Source organism: Mus musculus, chromosome 8, assembly GCF_000001635.26.
Source record: "Mus musculus strain C57BL/6J chromosome 8, GRCm38.p6 C57BL/6J".
NCBI classification, from domain to species: Eukaryota; Metazoa; Chordata; class Mammalia; order Rodentia; family Muridae; genus Mus; species Mus musculus.
Window position 1 is genome coordinate 71,347,498 of NC_000074.6, and position 22,535 is coordinate 71,370,032.

General features: G+C 52.0%; 2 protein-coding genes across 37 annotated transcripts in view; both read left to right on the forward strand.

Moving 5' to 3' along the window:
• Positions 1–13,216, forward strand: part of Myo9b (myosin IXb) — an 88,138-nt gene extending 74,922 nt beyond the window's left edge. For 13 of the 34 annotated variants that reach the window (XM_006509566.2, XM_006509571.2, XM_006509577.2 and 10 more), the window contains 20 exons: positions 117–433; positions 834–1,697; positions 2,638–2,698; positions 3,430–3,551; positions 4,390–4,517; positions 4,673–4,848; positions 6,245–6,343; positions 6,465–6,638; positions 7,017–7,058; positions 7,219–7,330; positions 7,741–7,814; positions 8,198–8,390; positions 8,469–8,597; positions 8,788–8,893; positions 9,024–9,155; positions 10,616–10,739; positions 11,119–11,166; positions 11,466–11,596; positions 11,828–11,955; positions 12,061–13,216. In XM_006509566.2, coding sequence (XP_006509629.1) covers positions 117–433; positions 834–1,697; positions 2,638–2,698; positions 3,430–3,551; positions 4,390–4,517; positions 4,673–4,848; positions 6,245–6,343; positions 6,465–6,638; positions 7,017–7,058; positions 7,219–7,330; positions 7,741–7,814; positions 8,198–8,390; positions 8,469–8,597; positions 8,788–8,893; positions 9,024–9,155; positions 10,616–10,739; positions 11,119–11,166; positions 11,466–11,596; positions 11,828–11,955; positions 12,061–12,476 — 3,576 coding nt within the window. In that variant the 3' untranslated portion in view covers positions 12,477–13,216. 34 annotated transcript variants of the gene reach the window in all.
• Positions 13,217–19,350: 6,134 nt separating this feature from the next.
• Positions 19,351–22,235, forward strand: Use1 (unconventional SNARE in the ER 1 homolog (S. cerevisiae)). Of its 3 annotated transcripts, none has more exons than NM_001145780.1 (9): positions 19,351–19,581; positions 19,738–19,872; positions 20,147–20,196; positions 20,273–20,351; positions 20,462–20,614; positions 21,053–21,065; positions 21,353–21,380; positions 21,635–21,806; positions 22,030–22,235. In NM_001145780.1, the coding sequence occupies exons 1-9, from the start codon at positions 19,540–19,542 to the stop codon at positions 22,210–22,212; spliced, it is 855 nt and encodes a 284-aa protein (NP_001139252.1). In that variant the 5' UTR covers positions 19,351–19,539; the 3' UTR covers positions 22,213–22,235. The 3 variants fall into 3 exon arrangements, with proteins under 3 accessions (NP_001139252.1, XP_006509789.1, NP_080193.1); XM_006509726.1 differs by having other exon boundaries at positions 19,356–19,581; positions 21,632–21,806; positions 22,030–22,234; NM_025917.4 differs by lacking the exon at positions 19,351–19,581 and having other exon boundaries at positions 19,720–19,872.
• The last annotated feature ends 300 nt before the right edge of the window (positions 22,236–22,535 follow it).

Below are 22,535 nucleotides of genomic sequence, written 5' to 3' on the forward strand. Positions count from 1 at the left end.
ACTGAAGTCACAGCTGTAGCACCTGACTACAGGAGGGGGTGGCTTCATGGCCCCTCCTGCACAGAGGTCTGTGAGATTCCACAGTCACACTACCTCTCCCCTGTCCCTGCCCACAGGTCTTCCTGAAGGAGACAGAGCGTCAGACCCTGCAGGAGAAGCTGCATGGTGAGGTCCTGCGTAGAATCCTGCAGCTGCAGAGTTGGTTCCGTATGGTGCTGGAACGCAAGCACTTTGTACAGATGAAGCATGCTGCCTTGACCATCCAGGCCTGCTGGCGGTCTTACCGTGTGCGCCGTGCACTGGAAAGGACGCAGGCAGCTGTGTACCTGCAGGCTGCCTGGAGGGGCTACCTGCAGAGACAGGCCTACCACCACCAGAGGCATAGCATCATCCGCCTGCAGAGCCTCTGCCGTGGCCACCTGCAGCGCAGGAGGTGAGGGGAGCAAGGCTTCCTTCCCATCCTGGAGCATTCTAGAAGCCCAGAGGGTCACTCACCAAAAAACTGCCCAAGATCACTAGTACCCAGCCAGTAGAACCTAGGACCTTAATTAGGGTGTATGGAAGTGGGGAGGGCCTGGCCACAAACAGACATCTGTAGGCACAAGAGGGGGAAGGTGGTTGATTTAGGCCTGGTGGAAGGATGGCTGTGACCAACTCAGAGTTCCTCTCCTCTCCTGTGATCCATCCTGAGCACCTAGCCTTGCAAGTTGGGAGACCACCACTACCCAGGTCGATATCAGCTGGGTCTCTGCGGGTCTTGGACAGCCATTTGCAGTCCAGAAGTCACACAGGTGTTCACATCTGATGTAATGTCGTGTCTTTCTTCCCACTAGCTTCAGCCAGATGGTGTCAGAGAAGCAGAAGGCAGAGCAAGCCAGGGAGGCAGCAGGAGGAAAGCTGTCAGAGGGTGAGCCTGGCCCCGTGGCCGCTGGGGAGCAGCTATCTGAGCACCCTGTGGAAGACCCTGAGAGCCTGGGTGTGGAGGCTGAAACCTGGATGAACAAGTCCCCAGACGGCATGTCACCTAAGAAGGAGACACCCAGCCCAGAGATGGAGACCGCAGCCCAAAAGACAGTGCCAGCTGAAAGTCATGAGAAAGTCTCCAGTAGCCGAGAGAAGCGAGAGTCACGGCGGCAACGAGGGTTGGAGCATGTTGAACGACAGAATAAACACATCCAATCCTGCAGGGAGGAGAGCAGCACCCACCGAGAACCTTCCAGAAGGGCAAGCCTGGAAATAGGGGAAAGCTTCCCTGAGGGCACAAAGGGACCCAGAGAAGATGGACTTGAGGCATGGACTGAGACCACAGCCCCCTCTAGTTCAAAGCAGGCACAGGTTGTGGGAGACCCACCTGGGAGTCCCAGTCCCGTGCAGAGGCCCACCACCCTGGCCCTAGACAGTAGGGTTAGCCCAATGCTCCCCAGCAGCTCCCTGGAGGTTAGCCCAGTGCTCCCCAGCAGCTCCCTGGAATCCCCCAAAGATAAGGACAAGGATGAGAGCAGCACCAAGGCTCAGGACAAGCCCGAGAGTCCCAGTGGCTCCACCCAGATCCAACGATACCAACACCCAGACACAGAGCGGCTGGCCACTGCTGTAGAGATATGGCGAGGCAAGAAGCTTGCCAGTGCCGTGCTGAGCCAATCCCTGGACCTGAGTGAGAAGCACCGGGCTACAGGGGCAGCCCTGACTCCCACAGAGTAAGCCTATCCATTATGCAGGGTTGAGGGCACCAGGGTGGGCAACACCAGCTCAGGGCCCCAGGGCCATAAACAGGTGTGACCAAGATTGCCAAATAGGGACATGCCCTGCAGAGTTGAACACAAAGGGCAGAAGAATCTTAGGTCCAGGCCGGAGTAAGGTTTGACCATCCCCACCCCTCCAAACATAGTGTACCTGCCTGGCAGTCTGTAAGAGGCTGGCTGTGGAAGGCAGGACCCTCTGAGTCCTCCTTCCCTCCCTGATCCCTGGGTCTCAATTTCCCCTCCATTACTGGAGCTCACTCACAGAATTCTACCCATAGCTTATAAAAAAGGCACCACTGACTGCACCTATATGAACTGATATCTAGGGACCACATCTCTAGCCCCTGAGACCTTTGCTGGACTGAAGGAAGGGAGTGTGGAGGCAGAGGCAGGCTGCCTACACAGGACCTCTTGGCTGTGGTACTGACAGATTGAGGCCAGGAGTTGTCTGTGGGGACATCCTGCATCAGAATGTTGAAAGTTCTCACTGGCCCTTCCCATCACATGCTAGTGGCCTGACAGGTCAGTGGTTTGCAGGATGGAGGGTCAGTGGATGATGGATCTGACAGGTGAATAGGTATAGAGATGATGGATCAGAGAGATAGAAAGATGATGGACTAGTGGGCTGGTAGGTGGTGGATGGAAAGTCAGGTTGATTGGAGATGGACAGGTCCCTGGATGATGAGTAGATGGGTGGACTAATGAACAAGTGGATGGATAAGAGAATGGATGAAACAAGGGATAGATGCACGGAACAGTGCATAGCTCTCTTACCTCTCTGTGTGTATTTGCTGGGATGAGTAAGACTAACCCCACCTGGGTTGAGAGTCACTACACTGGGTCTGAGACCCTCTGCATGGTGCATGTTAGTAACACTGTGGTCTGTGTCTCACAGGGAGAGGCGCATCTCTTTCTCCACCAGTGACGTCTCCAAGCTGTCCCCAGTCAAGGTACAGGTAAAGCTGTTAATGCCCCATACACATGCATTCATTCATATATTCATACATACATACATACATACATACATGTACACACACACATACACATTCCCCCCAGTATACACGTCCTCCCCATAAGCACACACGTGTATACACACAAACACACACACACACACACACACACACATGCTGAGCGATCTCGACAGTGTATACCTATCATCTTGACACTTGGGAGGCAGAGCAGGAGGGTCACACATACAAGCCCACATGCTTCCTAGCAGCCTGACAGCCTTTCTCTAAAGGTAAAATGAGAGGCTGGTGGGATGACTGAGTGCTTAAGAACACTTGCTGCTCCTGCAGATGACACAAGTTGTGCTCCCAGCTCCCATATCAAGTGTCACAATCTCTAGGGGATCTCCTTATGACCTCCGTGAGCACCTGCACACATACGTAATTTAACAAGAAAAGTCTTTGCCAGGTAGTAGTGGCACACATCTTTAATCCCAGCACTCAGGAAGCAAAGGCAGATGGATCTCTGAGTCTGATGCCAGCCTGGTCTACAGAGTAAGTTCCAGAATAGCCAGGGCTACACAGAGAAACCCTGTCTCAGAAAATCAAGATATAAAATAGAATCATTAAAGATAGAAAACTCATCGTGGTGTTGATGGGTGAAGATGGGGAAGTTTGATCCATGTCTGGGCCCCAGCTGTAACTCTCACCCTGCCCTCCCTACACCTATCACTTGGCAGACTTCAGCTGAAATCGATGGGGACTTTAGCAGCAAGAAGCCATCCATCCATAAGAAGAAGTCAGGAGATCCATCCGCTGGTCCTGATGCAGGCCTGTCTCCAGGCTCCCAGGGTGACTCTAAGTAAGTGAACAGGGTACCTCCACTAGAGACACCCAGGGCCCCGCCTCAGCTCTGCTAAGCTGGTTGCAGCAATGAGGCTCCCATGTCAAGTGACTCACAATGAGACACATTGGGCTCAGTAGTTGTTTGAAGCACAATTCCAAACAGCCTTGCTGAACACCTGCCCACTAACCTTTCGCACCTGGCTGGCCACATGGTGGTGGTGCCTCAGGAAGCCACAGCCAGACCAGGTCTTCTGCTCTGATGACACACAGATGGACGAGTCTGCCATCTAGTATTGCCTGTGAGGAAACACCATGACCATGGCAACACTGATAAAAGAAAGTGCTCTGCTCACACACAGCCCAGCTGCCAAGGTTGTCAAGGCCCCTGTCACAGCTGGATGTGCAGACGAATGCCTTTAACCTAGCACTTGGAAGGTCTCCAAGTGCCAGGGCAGCCTGATGTATATAGTAAAACCCTGTCTCAAGGGAGGAAGGGAGGAAAGAAGGAGAGGGAAGAGGAGGGAAGGAGGGAGAGGGAGGGAAGAGGGAGGGAGAGGGAGGGAGGGAGAGGGAGGGAGAGAGAGAAGACTAGAGAGAAGACTTCATGGTTAAGAATACTTGCTTCCAGAGAGATGACTTCTTTGTGGTTAAGAATATCTGTTTCCAGAGGGCAGGCATTCAGTTTGTAGCACCCACATCTGGTGACTCAGTCTTTTGTCACTGTAACTCCAGAGGGATCCTACACCCTCCTTGGGCCTCTGAAGGTGCTATACTCACATAGCAGACCCCCACAAACACATACATACCCATCAATAAAAGTTAAAGTTAAAAAGAAACACTTGTTTTTCCTGCAGATCTGCATTTAAGCGGCTCTTCCTGCACAAAGCCAAGGATAAGAAGCCCAGCCTGGAGGGTGTAGAGGAGACAGAGAGCAATGGAGGGCAGGCTGCACAGGAGACCCCGGCCAGGAAGACTCTAGACGGTTGGTTCCCCTTAACCTCCAGGAGCAGTTGCCTGGCCGTACCCACAGCCGTCAGGTGTTAGCAGCAGGACCTGACCTTGAGATGACTGTGGACCTGGGTATACATCTGGGTGCCTATTTCTGACCTTGCCTCCATCTGCCCTATGTCCCTGCAGTACCTTCTAGCCAGCAGCACCGCCATACCACAGGTGAGAAGCCCCTAAAAGGGAAGAAGAACCGAAATCGCAAAGTTGGCCAGATCACAGTGTCCGAGAAGTGGCGAGAGTCAGTGTTCCGTAAGATCACTAATGCCAATGAGCTCAAGTTTCTGGACGAGTTCCTGCTCAACAAGGTAAGCCACTGGGATGTCACTCGTTAGCCGTGTCCAGGCAGGCCTGGGTTCAGGGGATTAAACAATACAGAAGACTCTAGGGATGCTGAGAGCACAGGAGGCTCCATAGCACTCAGGCCAGACCTGAGCTCAAGTCAGCTGGGCACATGATGAGGTCTACAGGAAAAGAGGAGAGGTGGCGTAGGGCTGAAGGCACTTGCTGCCAAGCCTGATGACCTGAGTTTGATGCCCAGACCCACACACTGGAAAGACAGTCAGTTCCCACAGGTTGTCCTCTGACCTCCATTCATGCTGCAACATGCATGTATGCACACACACAAACTCCTTTGGATCAAAAAAATAATATTGCAGTATTTTGCCTGTGTGTGTATGTACACTGCATGCATGTAGTTCTCACGAATACTAGAGGAGGGCATCCGATCTCCCTGAAGCTGAAGTTTACAGGTGGCTTTGAGCTGCCATGTGGGTCCTGAGAATCAAACCCAGGTCCTCTGGAAAAGCAGCCATTTCTCTTAATTTGAGTTCCTCAAGTGTTTTGTTGTGGTGGTTGGTTGGTTGGTTAGTTGGTTGGTTGGTTGGTTGGTTGGTTGGTTGGTTGGTTGGTTGGTTGGTTGGTTTGTTTGTTTTTTGAGATAGGTTTCTCTGTATAACAATCCTGGCTGTCTTAGATTTCACTTTGTAGACCAGGCTGGTCTCAAACTCAAAGAAATCCTCTTGCCTCTGCCTCCCGAGTTCTGGGATTAAAGACATGGGCCACCAACACCCAGCTCACCTAAAGTTGTTTTTAAAGGAAGGTCTAAATCCTGAATCTGAAGTCGGCATGGAGAACAATGTGTTCATCTGCATTTTAGTGTGAGCCTTACTCCTGGATGTGTAGGGAAGCCATGGCAATCTGCGATTGTATCCCACAAGCTTCAGGCAAAGGACTGTAGAGTGTTGATGAGTGTTCGTGTGCAGTGTGTGCAGGTCTCTATTGCACAGTGTACCTCAGCTTGCTGTTCCTGCTTGAAATGCACAGCTGGAGTTGTCACAAGCCTTCCAAGACTGAAGCAGGAGAATTACATGTTCCAGGCCAAACTATTCCAAAAGAATACTCTCTGAAGAATGAGAGTTTGGCTGAGTGATACCGTGCTTGCCTTACCTGCCTAAGGCCCTGGGTTCCATTTAAGTAGTGCAAAACCCCTCAGGATCCTACGCACATTACATTATGCCCTTTCATTTAGAACCAGCCATGTGAGACAAGAGACCCATGCAGGATTTTTCCTGTGACCATAACCTGTGGACCAGCCTCTCCCCAGCCACCTGGCTGATCCATGCTTTGTTTAGAGGTTTCTAGATGCCGTAGGTCTAGTGGCCGGCATTAAGAGTGAGTAGCCTGACCACCCTCTCCCTGCAGGTGAATGACCTTCGCTCACAGAAGACACCCATCGAAAGCTTGTTCATTGAGGCCACTGAGCGCTTCAGGAGCAACATCAAGACCATGTATTCGGTGCCTGTGCGTGGTGGCCCCACCCCAGCTGTCCATGCCTCCCTAGCCCCACTCCACAGTCCAGCCATGCTCTTCCATCAGCCATCCCCTTGCTAGGTCATGGGGACACCTTGTCATGTTCCTACAGAATGGGAAGATCCATGTAGGCTACAAGGACCTGATGGAGAACTACCAGATCGTTGTCAGTAACCTGGCTGCCGAGCGTGGGGAGAAGGACACCAATCTGGTCCTCAATGTCTTCCAGTCACTGCTGGATGAGTTCACCCGCAGCTACAACAAGACTGACTTTGAGCGGGCCAAGGTAGGCAGCTCCACCCCCATATCCCTACCTCCAGATCCTCCCTGTGCAACAGCTGCCTGTACCTACCCCATGGTTCCTGACCCAGCCCTTCCCATTTAGTCACACACCCCTCCCTGGCCTTGCCCTGCACACCCTAACACATCTTCATCCTCCAGCCCCAGTGGCTATGGCACCACCATCTTCCTGGTCAGACAGACAGACGGACACACACACACACCACAGCTGCTCTCTTGAGCCATGTGTGGATGTTAGGGTGCCTTATGCCACTCCAGCTGTGGAGGGTCAGGGTCCTCCCAAGCTTCCCAGCTCCTTTGTGAGAGGGGACAGTCAGGCTGACTGACCAGTTGTCCCCACACTGACTTGATCTCTGTCTCTCAGCAGAGCAAAGCCCAGAAGAAGAAGCGGAAGCAGGAGCGTGCTGTGAGTAGTTGTGTGCGTGCGTGCGTGCGTGTGTGTGTGTGTGTGTGTGTGTGTGTGTACTTGCATCTTGGAGCCATGGAAAGGAGCTGCTGTTGAGACAGCAGGGTGAGGAAATGGGCAGCCCCTCAGCCCAGCCCTCCCACCCTCTCTCCTATCCCAGGTCCAGGAACACAATGGACATGTGTTTGCCAGCTACCAGGTGAACATTCCACAGTCATGTGAGCAGTGTCTGTCCTACATCTGGCTCATGGACAAGGCTCTACTGTGCAGTGGTGAGCCTTCCCCTGTCCTGGCCACATGGGTGCCCTACCCTTGCCACCACCCGTGTCTTCTGCTCACCCTTCAGAAGGCTTCTCTCAACACATACACTTGCACACACAATCACAAAGGCAGATGATGTGACAGTCGTGGGGGCCCTACCTCTGTAACATGCAGGCCGCTCACACAGCTTCGAGCATCAGGCTTTGAGTTCCCAAGGGCACATCCTGTGTAACCAAGGCCCAGGTTTCTCCTCTTGACCACCAGTCACCACCCACCCACCCATCTTCTCACAGGAATCAGGACAAAGGTATAGCCTATGCAGTTTAAATGCTGTCAGGGTCTCCAGACATTGGGTGAGTGGGTGTCCCCAGGAACCTGGGGTCCTCTGCATGCACGTCTGTGACCACTCTTGACTCTTTAGTGTGCAAGATGACCTGCCACAAGAAATGCGTGCACAAGATTCAGAGCTATTGCTCCTACACTGGAAGGAGGAAGGTGAGCATACCTAACCCTGGAGCATTCTAGAACACTAGAGCCTAGACTCCCCAGAAAGTGGCAGGAAGGGCTGTGTCCTCTAGTTCCACTGCGGGACACATGTCCATTCCTAGTATTGAGGCTCCCAGCCAGGCTCCTAACCCCTGCTGAAGAGTCCTGGGCCTGGCAGAGGGAGGCTCTCAACTGTCCATGAAGGTGTTAGGGTTCCTGAATTAGAATACAGAGGACCATCTCCCCAGGAAAGGACATCCAGCCTATGGGTGCTTCATGGAGCAAGTTGCTCTCTCCCAAGCATCCCTTCAAGGACAGAGTAGGCAGGGACAGATGGAGGACACTGCAGAAGTGGCACCCAGGCCTGACTCTCCACCCATCCCACACTGTAGAGTGAGCTGGGTGCCGAACCAGGCCACTTCGGTGTGTGTGTAGACAGCCTGACCAGTGACAAGGCCTCCGTGCCCATTGTGCTGGAGAAGCTTCTGGAACACGTAGAGATGCATGGCCTGTACACTGAGGGCCTTTACCGCAAGTCAGGAGCTGCCAACCGGACACGGGAATTACGCCAGGCACTGCAGACAGGTGGGCACTGGGAGCAGATGCCTAGCGAAGCCCCACTGGTCAGTATGCATACACTACTCACATGTCCCTGCCCCACAGACCCTGCTGCAGTTAAGCTGGAAGACTTCCCTATCCACGCTATCACCGGGGTCCTGAAGCAATGGCTTCGTGAGCTGCCTGAGCCACTCATGACTTTTGCCCAGTATGGAGATTTCCTCAGGGCTGTTGGTGAGCCATGAAGGAAGCGGTGGGGGCTGGAGCATGTCCTGTTCCAGCTGGGGCCTGCAGTTTGGGCTGGGTTTGTTTCCCATCTGTACCTAGACCCCACATGGAGGGCTTCTATGCACCTCAAATGCTTAGGGAAGAAGGAGTGGGCATGGCTAGTGCCACCCAGGACTGATAACTCTGGCTTCCCCAGAGCTTCCAGAGAAGCAGGAGCAGCTGTCTGCCATCTATGCAGTCCTGGACCACCTGCCAGAAGCCAACCACACCTCCCTGGAGCGACTCATCTTCCACCTTGTCAAGCAAGTACCCCTCCCCCAGGAGCTGAGAGGGCTGTGCCCCATGACCTGGCTGCATGTCCTGGCCACTAGTACCAAGACATGAACCTGGCATTGGGGTCAGAGGGGTGCCACCTAACTGTTGACTCTGCAGAGTGGCCCTGCTTGAAGATGTGAACCGCATGTCTCCGGGAGCTCTAGCTATCATCTTTGCACCCTGCCTGCTTCGCTGCCCTGACAACTCCGACCCCCTGACCAGCATGAAGGATGTACTGAAGATCACCACGTGAGTCACCTAGCCCCAGACCCATAAGCACCCAGCTGTCTGAAATGTCCATCATCCTCACAGTGTGGAGGCTAGGCAGGAGAATCTGAACTTCCAGGCCAGCTACAGCATTAAGACAAAATCAAACAAGAGAGTTCACTCAAAAACCCACATGACCTCCCTGTCTGTTTAGAGAGAAAGCCCAGATGAAATTCCTGGTGACCATGGTTGACTTGGAAATTGTCAGACCCATAGAGGTTCAGCATTACTAAGTTTCTTTTTTGATTATTTTATGGGCGAAGGCACATATGCCATCTGTGGGGGTCATAGGACAACTTTTCTTCCATGTAGGTATGAGGGATTAAATCAGGTCATCGGGCTTGGCACCCTTATCCTCTGAGCCATCTTTTTGGTGGACCCTTCTTAGGTTTCTTCAGCAGCCTTCCCTCACCTCCCCAACACACACACCTTTTCTAGGCCTGGAAGCAGGGTTCCCCAGCAGGCATGCTTATGGCTACCAGGGCCTACTCAGCAGGTGCTATAATAAACACCATTTTAAGTAAAGCCTAGTACTTAACAAAAGGTGGATCTGAGGTGAGTGGAATTGTGGTTCCAGAAGTCACCACAATGCAGGCAGTGTTCCGCATGGAGGAAGCACAGCCTCATGTCCCCTGTTCAGGGAAGACCTTATTCTGAGTCACCTGAGAAGAAGCATTGAAGAGAGACCTTCTAAGGCCAAGATGGAGGGAGGTAGCCATGAAGCCAAGTGTTTCTGCCAGTTTTCCATCATTGTCTTTCCAACTCTGCATGAGTGCTCCTCAGAATGCTGAAGGGCTGGGGTGTAGCTCTCTGGTTGAACTTTAGCTTGGCATGTATGAGAACTCAGGTCCCACACCACCCCTGCACCCATGGAAAAATAAGATTGCAAGGAGAAGACCCTCGGCAGCTTTCCTAGCTTAAGGCTGGGAAGCTTGCTGTGGTCCCTAAAGGAGGGTGAGGAAGGAGCCCAAAACCCCGGGAGGTGGGGCAGGACACACTTACTTCCGCTGTCCTCAGCACTCTGATCAACTTGTGATCTCACAGCCTTTCGCCTCACTGGGACTGAATTTGAGCTAAGTCCCTCTGGTCCTGACTGTTGAGTAGGCTCTGTGGGAGTCAAAGCTTGTATTGTAGAGCTGTTAGGTAGGGCACTGACTAGGACAGGCCGCCCAGCCTTTCCATACCTTGTCCTTTCTAGGAGTTAAAGTAGTCCCACTCGGCTGGTGACTAGGGTTCTGTTCTCCAACCTGCACCATCCTTTTACCTCCTATCTCAGTGCTGTCAAAGACAAGCGACAGGATTCTTGGGTTCAGAAAGCAAAGTGAGCCTCCTGGGGTCACATGGTGTCCCGTCCCAGGGTAGCAGTGCTGGCCCAGGTCCTACTGGCTCTCTGGGACTGCCTTCCTAGCCACTGGACGTAAACTGGCCACATCTGTGCACAGGTGTGTGGAGATGCTCATCAAAGAACAGATGAGGAAGTACAAGATGAAGATGGAGGAAATCAACCACCTGGAGGCTGCTGAGAGCATTGCATTCCGCAGGCTCTCCCTGTTGAGGCAGAATGCTGTGAGTGCTGGCCTTGGGGCTGGGCCTCCTGCGGCTGGGTTATGGTACTCCCACCAGAAACTAGGAAGTGTGCAGTGTGGTCAGGGGCCTTGTGGCACAGGCAGGACAGAGCCCTACCATCACCAAAGGGCTATTTCCAGTCAGACACAGGTTGCTCCTCTGAGGGCCAGGTGAATCAGTTCAGCACATGAGCCTGGCCTGGTTTCCTTCATAGTGCACAGGGAGTTCCCATTACAGAAGGGCCCATGCTGGTGCTGCAGAAGGGGCAGGTCCTGGGCTCCCATTGGAGCCAGTGGGTCTTCAGCCTCCTGGTCTGGTCCTGCTCGTGCCTATTTGGCAGGCTTAGCACACCTGGTCACCCTTGTTATCTCTTCCCCAGCCGTGGCCTCTCAAACTGGGGTTTTCATCACCCTATGAGGGGGTCCGGGTACGTACACATTGCATGGGCCGAGCTGCATGTTCCCAGGTTGTACACTGGGTAGATTTGGCCGTACCATAGAACATGCCCTAACATGTGGAAGTGCATGCTGGTTCTTGGTCCCCACTAGATTCCTGTGGTCCTCTGGACAAAGAGCACTGTATGTGTGTGTATTGGAGGAGGGGGGATCTACTTCATAACTAACCTAGAGCTGCTGGTTCCGCCCTTCACCCAAGCGCTAGACTCCGCCCACATCCTGAGCTCCCCCCCTCCGGTGCTGGACCAGACCTACCTTTTTCGTGTTTCAGATCAAAAGCCCCAGGACCCCAGTGGTCCAAGACCTGGAGCTGGGGGCTCTCCCCGAGGAGGCTGCAGGTGGCGACGAGGACCGAGAAAAGGAGATTCTCATGGAGAGGATCCAGTCCATCAAGGAAGAGAAGCAAGTGTCATGCGCCCCACCCCACCCCCACCTCCCACCCCCATCCAGGCGTCCAGGCGGGTGTTCTAGGCAGGAACAGCCCTGGAACAGCACTGCAGCCAAGCTGCTTGCAGGGTTGGGGGGTCCAGATGCTTGTGCTTGGTGTGAGGGAGGGGCCTAGAGGAGCAGGGCTACTTCCTTTGGGGGTCAGCTCCTGAGGAATAGCCTCAAATATGGTGCCCCCACCCTCAGGGAGGACATCACATATCGACTGCCGGAGCTGGACCCACGGGGTTCTGATGAGGAGAACCTTGACTCAGAGACATCGGCCAGCACTGAGAGCCTGCTGGAGGAGAGGGGCGTGCGGGGGGCCGTGGAAGGTTAGTGTGAAGGTGGCGTCCAACGGCCCTCCCCACTGTGGCAGGCCCAGGGCAGGAGTCCACCTAGTACCCCCGCTGCAGTAACCCCGAGTCTGTCTCTCCAAGGGCCCCCCGCACCTGCTCTCCCCTGCCCCATTTCGCCCACCCTGAGTCCCCTCCCCGAGGCCGCCGCCCCTCCACGAGGAAGGCCGACATCCTTCGTCACGGTCAGAGTGAAGACACCTCGGAGGACCCCCATCATGCCCATGGCCAATATCAAGCTCCCTCCGGGCCTGCCCTTGCACCTGACAAGCTGGGCACCTGCTCTCCAGGAGGCTGTTGTTCCAGTGAAGCGCCGAGAGCCACCTGCCCGCAGACAGGACCAGGTACATTCCGTATACATCGCCCCTGGGGCTGACCTGCCATCACAGAGTACACTGATAGCCCTGGACCATGATACCATACTTCCTGGGACCAAGCGCAGGTATTCGGACCCCCCTACCTACTGCCTGCCCCCCAGCTCCGGCCAGGCCAATGGCTGAGGACCATGACTGGCAGTCTGCATCTCCTAACATCCCCGAACTGGCATCCCAGCTGTGGAGCTGGCCTTCACTTTCTGAGAAGGATCTAGAATGAAAAGCTCCCAAAGGGATGCAGTGGCCAGCTCTGTGTGTTGTGGAGACTGGGAGCTGCTGGCCAGGAGCCATCAGAGCCCCAACCTGCACAGCAGTGGCTCCTTTGTCCTTTCAGTAACTGTTTCTCTTTTTGTGGTTTACATAACTTTTAAGTTCATAACAGCCTTAATGGAGGACCAAACTTTTGTATTTGTATGTCTGAACTTTTATATTAACTCTGCACCCTTGTAACCTGGACATGGGCAGGGCAAGCCTGCAAAGTGGACATGTGGGCTACAGATGACTGCTGCACTCACTGCATAGTGGTAGAGAGTGAACTCACAGGACGTCTGTCCATCTTGAATGCCTCCCAGCAGTAGTCATCTGCCCAGAGAACCTTCCAGAGATTGCTGGAGCTTTCCACAGCTGAAGGCAGGACAGGAGTGGGAAGTCCCTGAGTGCCAGGGAAGCCTGAATGTAGCTTACAGCTCTGCCCACTGTGCCTGTGAAATGCACGGAGCCAGGGACTTGGAACCTTTAGGAACAATCAGTGCATCCGGTGACAGCCTGGGTTCTTTAGAGGCTGGCTCTCTTCTCAGGCTCTACCCAGTCCTGGAGACAAGGAAGCCCCACAGGAGGTGTGAAATAAAAGTACTTGAGAAGGGTTAGTGTGGTCTTGCTGCTTGGGCTGCACTGGGGTGGAGGGTCCTGTCTGAAGAAGGGCCCACATGAGGCCCCAGCCAGCACTGCCTGAGTTGTCCCCATGAGTTGGGAATGGAGCACGAGTTGCCATTAGCCCAGGATGCACCTGAGAGCTGACGCAGAAGTTTCTGGTGAGGCTCTGCATGAAGAGAAAAAGAAAAGGGCCCATTGAGGCCTCAGTCTGGCATCTGGGTGTCAGCAGCTGTGCCTATAGAGTGCTGTCCAGGCTAGTCATCCATATCTTGAAACTACCAACTGCTGAGCAGCCAGGAGCCCCAGACCTTTCCTCAAGAGATGAGTCTCAGGTAAAACAAGTACCCAGAGAATAGAGGGATGGCTTGGCGACTAAAAGCTCTTGCAGATGAGGGTTTGGTTTCCAGCCCCAACATGGAGCCTCACAACCATCTGTAACTCCAGCTCCAGGGGACTGAACACTTCTGGCCTCCACAGGCACCAGGCATGAAGGTGGTGTACAAATGTACATGCAGGGAAAGCACCTGTACACATGAATGTATATTTTTAAAACTTGGAAAAGAGAAATGTGTACCAAAAAGATACTGTATGAAATTCCCACTAGGGCCTGGGGACACGGCTCAGAACATTTGCCACACGAGTAGGAGAACCTGAACTCAAATCCCAGCACCCCTGGAAAAGCTAGTGTGGCTCTAGCTCAGTGGGGAGGCCCTGTCTCAAGGGACTGAGACAGAGTGGTGGAGTGGGGCACCTGACGCCTTCCTCCAGCCTGTGCACATGGGCACAGACATACCACACACTTCCCTTCAGGCTTGGCCTGATGGCACACCTAACGCCAGCACTCAAAAGGTGGAGGCAGGAGGATTAGGAGTTGAGAGCTAGTCTGGTCTATGTTTCAAAAAGTTACTTGTATTCTGTAAGGGTCCTGAGTACCCGAGGCACAGGCACTGCCCAACCAAAAGCTCACAGTCTCCAAAAGCTGGGCCCTGCAGCTCTGGGTTTGAAGGCTGTTAGCCCTAGAGCACTGGCTCTCAACCTTCCCAATGCTGTGACCCTCTAATAACAGCTTCTCATACCGTACAATTACGTCATTGCTACTTCATAAGTGTAATTTGCTACTCTTAATGAATCTTAATGTAAATAACTTATTCTGATGGTTTTAGGTGACCCCTGTAGGTATCCCTCTATTCAACAACCCCCTCCCCCACCTCAATATAGTAAAAGACTAATTGCTGAGTGAAGGGTGGTACTCTGGTATACAAAAACAGAGTCAATTTGATGGTGCTACTATAGAACAATGCTGCTTAGTGGCTTTAAGAGCTTGGGACAAAGTTGAGCCTGAGAAAAGGTTCACCTTATTTACAAAGATTATACAAAGGCTCTGGAGGAAACCTTTACTGATTTTTAACAAAGATTAATCTCAGCTGTGAACAAAGCTTTATCAGACCTGAAGCAAGACAGGTGTTGATAGAGACTTTGGAATTTAAAAATGCAAATACAGGCCAGGCGTGGTGGCGCACGCCTTTAATCTTAGCACTTGGGAGGCAGAGACAGGCGGATTTCTGAGTTTGAGGCCAGGCTGGTCTACAGAGTGAGTTCCAGGACAGCCAGGGCTACACAGAGAAACCCTGTCTCAAAAAACCTAAAAAAAAAAAAAAATGCAAATACAAAATGTAGAAAAATGAGACCATTAAAGGCATGGGCAGTGCCTATGGACAGATGGATTAAAGTCACAACCAATATTGCTTCTAGCGTGTATAATGCTAATGCTATAAGTCAGTCCACAGCTAGAGGTCTCTGACATCAAAATGCCTGGTACTTCAATTGTGGGAAATTGCAAAGACACTGTGACCAAGCCACTAAAGGTCTCAAAGTGCTCAGTGCGTTAACTAAGAAACACAGTACTTTGTGCCAGAAAAGTGAATGAATGAGCCATTTCTAGAGGCAATGGTTTTCCTAAATCTCAAACAGAAAGAACGCCTATGTGATGTGGCAAAGGCCAGTATTGGGTTCAGGAGTACAGATCCAAAAGAGAGATGCAAGGTAATTTCTTACCATTGGGAGACAGCCTTGGGGACTCTTAAAATAAGAGTCCCCAAGGGGTTTTACTGCTGTGAACAGATGCCATAACCAAGGCAAGTCTTATAAGGACAACATTTAATTGGGGCTGGCTTACAGGTTCAGAGGTTCAGTCCATTATCATCAAGGTGAGAGCATGGCAGCATCCATGCAGGCATGGTACAGGAGGAGCTGAGAGTTCTACTTCATCCAAAGAGAAGACTGGCTTCCAGGAAGCTTGGACAAGGGCCTTTGCCCACAGTGACACCCTTCTTCCAACAAGGCCACACCTCCAAGTAGTGCCACTCCCTGGGCCAAGTATATTCAAACCACCAGAGGAACCTAACTTGAGGCTACACAGCAAATTCTAGGAGCCAGTTCAGCCAAAAAGGAGACCAGAGATATGTTTGGTGAAGGTGTGGTATATGGTTTTTGGAGAAGGGGGTAACTCTGTGGGCCCATGCTGAGGCATCCCTTCCCCCTGAGGGACCAGCCATATGACAGGGTAGCTAGGCTGTGAGTTCCTCAGCACCCTGTGACCTGTTCATCGGTCTCGCTGAGATCTAACTGGGGTGAAGGATCACCACTATGCCCCTTTAGGACATGCCTTGCCTGGCCTCACCAGCCAAAGAACCCCTCTGGCAGCTGTTGCCTTACCTCCTTCTGGGGATCCACCCACAGGAAAACTCCTAGGGAAGTGTCACCCAGAGATCTCCCTTCTCCAGACCTCCTGAAGGATGTTGCCTTTTTAAATTTGTTTTTTTTTTTTTGAGATTTATTTTCATTTTGTGTTAATGGGTGTTTTAACTGAATGTCTGTGCACCATGTGTGTGCCTGGCGATGGGGACCAGAACAAAAAAGGGCTTTGGCCCTACAGCTATGATTATGGATGGCTGCAAACTGACATGCGGTGCTGAAAATTGAACCTAGGCCCTCTGAGGGATCAGTGAGTGCCTTTAACCTTTGAGTCATTTCTCCAGAACCCTGAGGTTGTGGTGGTTACTGGAAAAACCTGTTTCTAGTTGTAGTACTTTAGTACACACCTTTAATCCCCCTGGCTTGAATGCAGATATCCCCTTAGTACAAGCCTTTAATCCCAAACAATTAAGGTAAAATTAGTTTGGGCTGGAAAGGTGGCTTAGCTGTTAAGAGCACAGGCTGCTCTTCCAGAGGTCCTGAGTTCAATTCCCAGCAATCACATGGTAGCTCACAACCATCTGTAACAGAATCTGATGCCCTCTTCTGGTGTGTCTGAAGACAGCTACAGTGTACTCACAGACATAAATAAATAAATCTCTTTTTTTAAAAAAGACAAAAAAAATTTTTTAAGGATGTGTTTGAATGTTTAATTTAGAGTGACAGGGGCCTGGTGAGATGGCTCAGTGGGTAAGAGCACCCGACTGCTCTTCCGAAGGTCAGGAGTTCAAATCCCAGCAACCACATGGTGGCTCACAACCATCCGATCACGAGATCTGACTCCCTCTTCTGGAGTGTCTGAAGACAGCTACAGTGTACTTACATATAATAAATAAATAAATAAATCTTTAAAAAAAAATTTAGAGTGACAAAGTGATGAATCAGAGAAAGATTTGACAGAATTGGATATGCCACGAGAAAAGAGGAAAGGGAAGCAATGTAGAGAGGAGGCAGCTTTACTGGAACAGACTGAACGGAGAACAGCTAGACACAGGTGAAGACAGAACAAACCAGGGAATGAGAAGGAACCAGAAAGTTAGAACAGATTGCTAGAGTTTGAGGCAAAGCAGAGCAATTCAGGAGAGGCTACAACGGGCCAGTTTGAATCAGTTGGAGCCAGAAAAGGTGAGATAAATCAGCCAGTCAGAGGTCAGAAAGAACTAGAAAGGGTGAGCATATTCTGCAGCAAGTCTCAGAGGCTGAAAACATTCCAGGCCTAGATTAGATTGTACAGAGGCTAGAAGCTTCCAAGGCTAGGCCTAGGTTAGCAGACATGGGCAATAAGCCTCCAAGACAATTCCATAGGTGAATAAAAGTTACATTAACACTCCAGTGCCACCATCAATCACCTTTTGATGTCATCCTTATCCTGAACTGGACAGAACCTCCACAGGGCAGCCTAGAGTCTGCTTAAGCTCTGCCACACAGTTACCTGCCTGACTCGCCATAAAAGGGGCTGCTTTCCCCCCTTCACTTCTCTTGTTCTTGCCTTCTTGCTCCTTCACTGTACTCTTCCCCCTCCCCTCTCTCTACATGTTCATGGCCAGCCTCTATTTCTCTTCTCTCTTCCCCCCTCCCTCCTTCCCTCTTTCTCTTTCTCTCTCTGCCTTTCTCTGCCTCAACTACCCTCCCCATGCATTGAATAAACTATTCTATACCATCGTGTGGATGGTCCCTCAGGGGGAAGGGATGCCTCAGCATGGGCCCATGGAGGTACCCCCTTCCTCCATACCTAACTACACATCCACCAAAACATATCTCCTCTCTTTATCTTTTTATAAACACATCAGTCACTCCACAGAAGTGCTCCTTTGTGGACCCTGAACTCAGTATTCCATAGCACATTTTCTGAAGTGAATGGGACCCCAGGAAACCTGCTATGCTCTGGTCCTTATGAAGGCCAGTCACAAGCAGTGGCAGATAGGCTCAACCACTCAATAGGAGAGAACCCATTCCACAAGTTGTCCTCTAATCCCCAGGTGTGCACTGTGATGTATGACACAAGAGCACATGCACACACAAATAATCAAATTTAAAATGTAAGACATCCCACCCAATGCCAGGTCTTAGGTATGTGTGACTGTTGTTTCTTTATTCCATGTCACTCCATTTCGGTCAATCCCAAAGTAATGCAGGTTGTAGCAGCAGGTGAGCAGAAGAGCAAAAAAATGGTACATACATACAACACAGCATCTTTCCTCTTTAGAAAGGAGACACATTCTGTGGGTGTGGTAGTCAGGATGGCGTGCAGGTACTAGTGTGGCACAGGCCTTTAATCTCAAAAGAGGCCAGTCAGGGCTGTATAGTGAGAGCTAGCTCCGAACAGTGCTTACTGTTCTTTCAGAGGACATAGGGCTTCTATTGCTGGGAAGAGACACCATGACCATGGCAACTTTTATAAAGGAAAAATTGGGGGGCGGGGGGGGCTGGTTCACAGGAGTTTAGTCCATCATTGTCATGTCAGGAAGTATGGTGACACTCAGACAGAGGTAGCTGAGGAGTCCATATCTGAATCAGCAGGCAGCAGGAAAAGGACTGTATTCCAGTAGGCCTAGTTTTTGAGACCTCAAAGCACACCCCACCCCATGGTGTACTTCCTCCAATATGGCCACTGCCTGTGGTTTACTATGGGCTCATTTTGATTCAAACCACAAGCAACAAGGCTCAGTATTCAATTACCAGCATCACATGGCCCTCACAGTCACCATAACTCCAGTGCTCGGGGATCCAGTATCATTTTTGTTTTTTAAGGTTTAAATAGTTTTTTAGAGACAGGGTTTCTCTGTGTAGCCCTGGCTGTCTTGGAACTCTCTCTGTAGACCAAGCTGGCCTCAAACTCAAAGATCCACCTGCCTCTTTCTCCTGAGTGCTAGGATTAAAACCCTACCACCACCCTGCCCAGGTTAAAATGTTATGTTTAATTGTGTGTTGGTGTGTGCATATGAAACGTGAAGAAATCAGAGGTGTCAGATCCCCGGAGTCACAGGCATCTTTTCTAAAAACGTGGACTGAGACGGCTTGTCTAGCATTTCTAATGCTCATAAGTTACATGCGAGTGAAAGAGGTAAACCTAATATTGGTTCACAACCACGGTAAATCCAGCTCCAGGGCATCCTGGCTTGTTTTATAATCCTCATGGCATTCATTCCCTGATCCCTGAATTTCTCATTGGCTAAGTTCTTCGGGAGGTACAATATTCTCCATCCTTCGGGGCCTCGATCATGTAGCCGACTACATGTAACCTAAAATGAAAGAGAGTTGCTGGTAGCTAGGGAAGGGGGGGCCATGGACCATGATTTATTAAAGCTCAGGATGCTGGCAGCCAGGACTGGAAACTAGCAGGTCCGGCCAGATGGAAACGCCCAACTGACACGTCATCAAGCAGGGTCGGGGGAGACCCCAGGTCAAGGTTCCCGCTACAGAGGTAGAAAACACGTGCACTGCGCGCGCAGAGGCGAGGTGAACAAGCGGAATGCAATGACCGGCGAGGGAAGATGAGGAATGGCTTTTCCAGTCCTTTCAACGAATTCTCGCCGGACATAATCGGCTGTTCAGGGCCTACATGGACTACAGAGACTCTGCTTCAAAAAACGAAAAAGGCCAGGTATCAAGACCATCATTTTAAAAAGAGACAGGGACGAAAACGATTTATCTTTGAATAAACTGCGGCTTGAAATAAAACTCTACTTCCGTCCCAAGCGTAGCAGGGCGGACCTCGGAGGGGAAGGACCTCACTCAGGCACTTCCGCCCTTTTCTAAGATGGCGCAGGCGGAAGGAGCCTATCATCGCCCGCTGGCGACGTCGCGGTTGGAGTTGAACCTGGTACGGCTGCTTTGTCGCTGTGAGTCGATGGCGGCAGAAAAACGAGAACCGGACGAGTGGCGACTGGAGAAGGTGAGGGATTCCCACGCCGCCGCAAAGGCCTGCGAACCAACTCCACAGGCCACTGTCTCCGCTCCTTCTGGTCCGCGGCGACACGCCCCTCGTGCGTAACCCCTGACGTCCTAGTTTTCTCCCTACAGCTTCACGCACAGGCCACGCCCTCTCAATTCTAGGTCTTCGCTTATGTCCCCTCCCCTCTCTGACTCCTCTCCGGGTCCCACCCCTCTCCCTGGTTTGCTCCTGCCTTGGGCCACTGGCTTGGCTGACACCATACCTTCCCTCCCAGTATGTGGGTGCCCTGGAAGACATGCTGCAGGCCCTGAAAGTTCAAGCAAGGTGAGTGTGGGGGCACCGAGTCACCACCTCCTACGACGGCACAGCAGCAGACTAACTTTTTCCTGCTGCCTTTCAGTAAACCGGCCTCAGAAGTGATCAGCGAGTACTCCCGCAAAGTGGACTTTCTGAAGGGCATGCTGCAGGCCGAGAAGTTGGTGAGCCTGCCCTCCCATCCCTCAGGCGGGCCTCACTCAGTTCCCCACAGCCCCTAGGACCAGGGCACAGCCCCCCAGTAACTCGTCTTCCCCTTCCTATGTCTCCTCAGACCTCCTCCTCTGAAAAAGCTCTAGCTAACCAGTTCCTGGCTCCTGGCCGCGTGCCCACCACAGCCAAGGAGCGGGTGCCTGCCACCAAGACTGTACATTTGCAGTCTAGGGCACGTTACACCAGTGAGATGCGGAGTGAGCTGTTGGGCATGGTACGATTCCCTCCCTTGTACTTGGGACCAACCTCTGGATAGCAAAAAGAGTAGTCTTCAGAGGGGAAAGACTGGAATAATACCACAAACTCTAGTGGGCCTTAGGCAAGGCTTCCCCAGGAAGGCACTGTGCTCAAGAAGAGGAATTTGGCTGGGTGGTGGTAGTACACGTCTTTAAACCTCAGCACTGAGGAGGCAGAGGCAGGCAGATCTTTGTGAGTTCAAAGCCAGCCTGCTTGCTCTACAGAATAAGTCCAGTAATCAGGGCTACACAGAGAAACTCTGTCTTAAAAAAAATTAGCAAAACAAAGAAGAATGGACCACATCTGGTTAAACCCCAGAGTTGGCCCCACAGCTTTACATGAGTCAGCCCAAAGCAGAGAGAGATTTAGGGAAGATATCAAAGAGCATGGCCTCATTCCTCTCTCCTCCCCACAGGAACCATCTGGAGGTGAGACATGCTGAGCATGACTGTTCCTGCCACCCCACAGCCCTCATGCCTGCCCATCCCCCTTGATTTTTCCCAGCCCAGGAAGAGGTCCCAGGGTCATCTTTGCCTGAGGGGAGGCTGAGAAAGAGGATGGTTCCCAGCACAGTGCTAGGCCATTGAGAGGGATCTGGGACCAGGGAGAGTGGGCAAAAAGCAGTTCACAGGCAGAACAGCATTTTGCTGATCAAGGTCAGAAGTTTGGAAACAAGAAAGCTATCTTCTTTGTTCTTGGCCTCTTTTGCTTCCAGAATGTGAGGTGGACATGAGGAAACGAGCGTGAGTATTTCAGCCACAGCGTGACAGGGAAGGGAAATGAGCGGCTGAAGCTGGGGCCCCTGAGCTGCTATAAGGACCAGCTGCCTGCTGGAAGTCCTTTCTGGGGCTGCTGTTCCCAGAATGTAAAAGAGCAGGGGAAACTGAGTCCCCAGTAGAACTGAGGGTGGTGCCATGGGCCCTGGGATCCTTGGGAAAGGGCCACATGGATGTCTTTACCTATCACTACTGGGGACCTACAAATGTGGCGTCAGCAGTGCGAAGGGGTCCAGACCTGCAGATGAGAGGCAGTCAGCATCCGAGCTAGACCTCGTCCTCCAGAGGCACCAGGGCCTCCAGGAAAAGCTGGCTGAGGAGATGCTAGGCCTGGCCCGCAGCCTCAAGACCAACACACTGGCTGCCCAGAGTGTCATCAAGAAGGACAATCAGGTGTGGTAACACTGCTGCCTCTGTCTGCCTCAGAAAGCTCTGCAAAAAAGGGGCATTGTGACTGGTGTTTTGCTGGTTGAGCAAGAGTTTGTTAAAGCCCAGGGGGAGGGGGTAGCTGAGCATGCTTGGCCGAGGTCACACTATGCACCAGAAGCACAGGCTACTCAGGAAAAGTCATACTTGGGTCTCAGTCTTGTTGACACAGCCCCTTCTTCTCCCACAGACCCTGTCACATTCACTCAAGATGGCAGACCAGAACCTGGAGAAGCTGAAGCTGGAGTCGGAGAGATTGGAGCAGCATGCACAGAAGTCAGTGAACTGGCTGCTGTGGGCCATGCTCATTGTCGTGTGCTTCGTGTTCATCAGCATGATCCTGTTTATCCGAATCATGCCCAGGCTGAAATAAAACAAGAAAGCCTGCACACCAACCCACATGTCTTCAGTGCTAGCAGTGTGTGTGTGTGTGTGTGTGTGTTGCAGGGGGTGCCTGGGCTGCAGGGTGGTGCCAGCCAGGACACCTCTATCCTGAAGTCAGCCTACAGCCCTTCACCTGGCCACTCTGCTCCAAAGGCGTAGGGCAGCCTACAATACACAACAAAACCAAGTCTCAAAAACAGGAAGAAAAGTTAAAACCTGCCTGGGAGAGCAGTGGCCACGCAGATCCCCTCCCTAGGGAGGCAGACTGAGTTTAGGGCCAGCCTGGTATACACAGAAAATTATAGGCCAGAC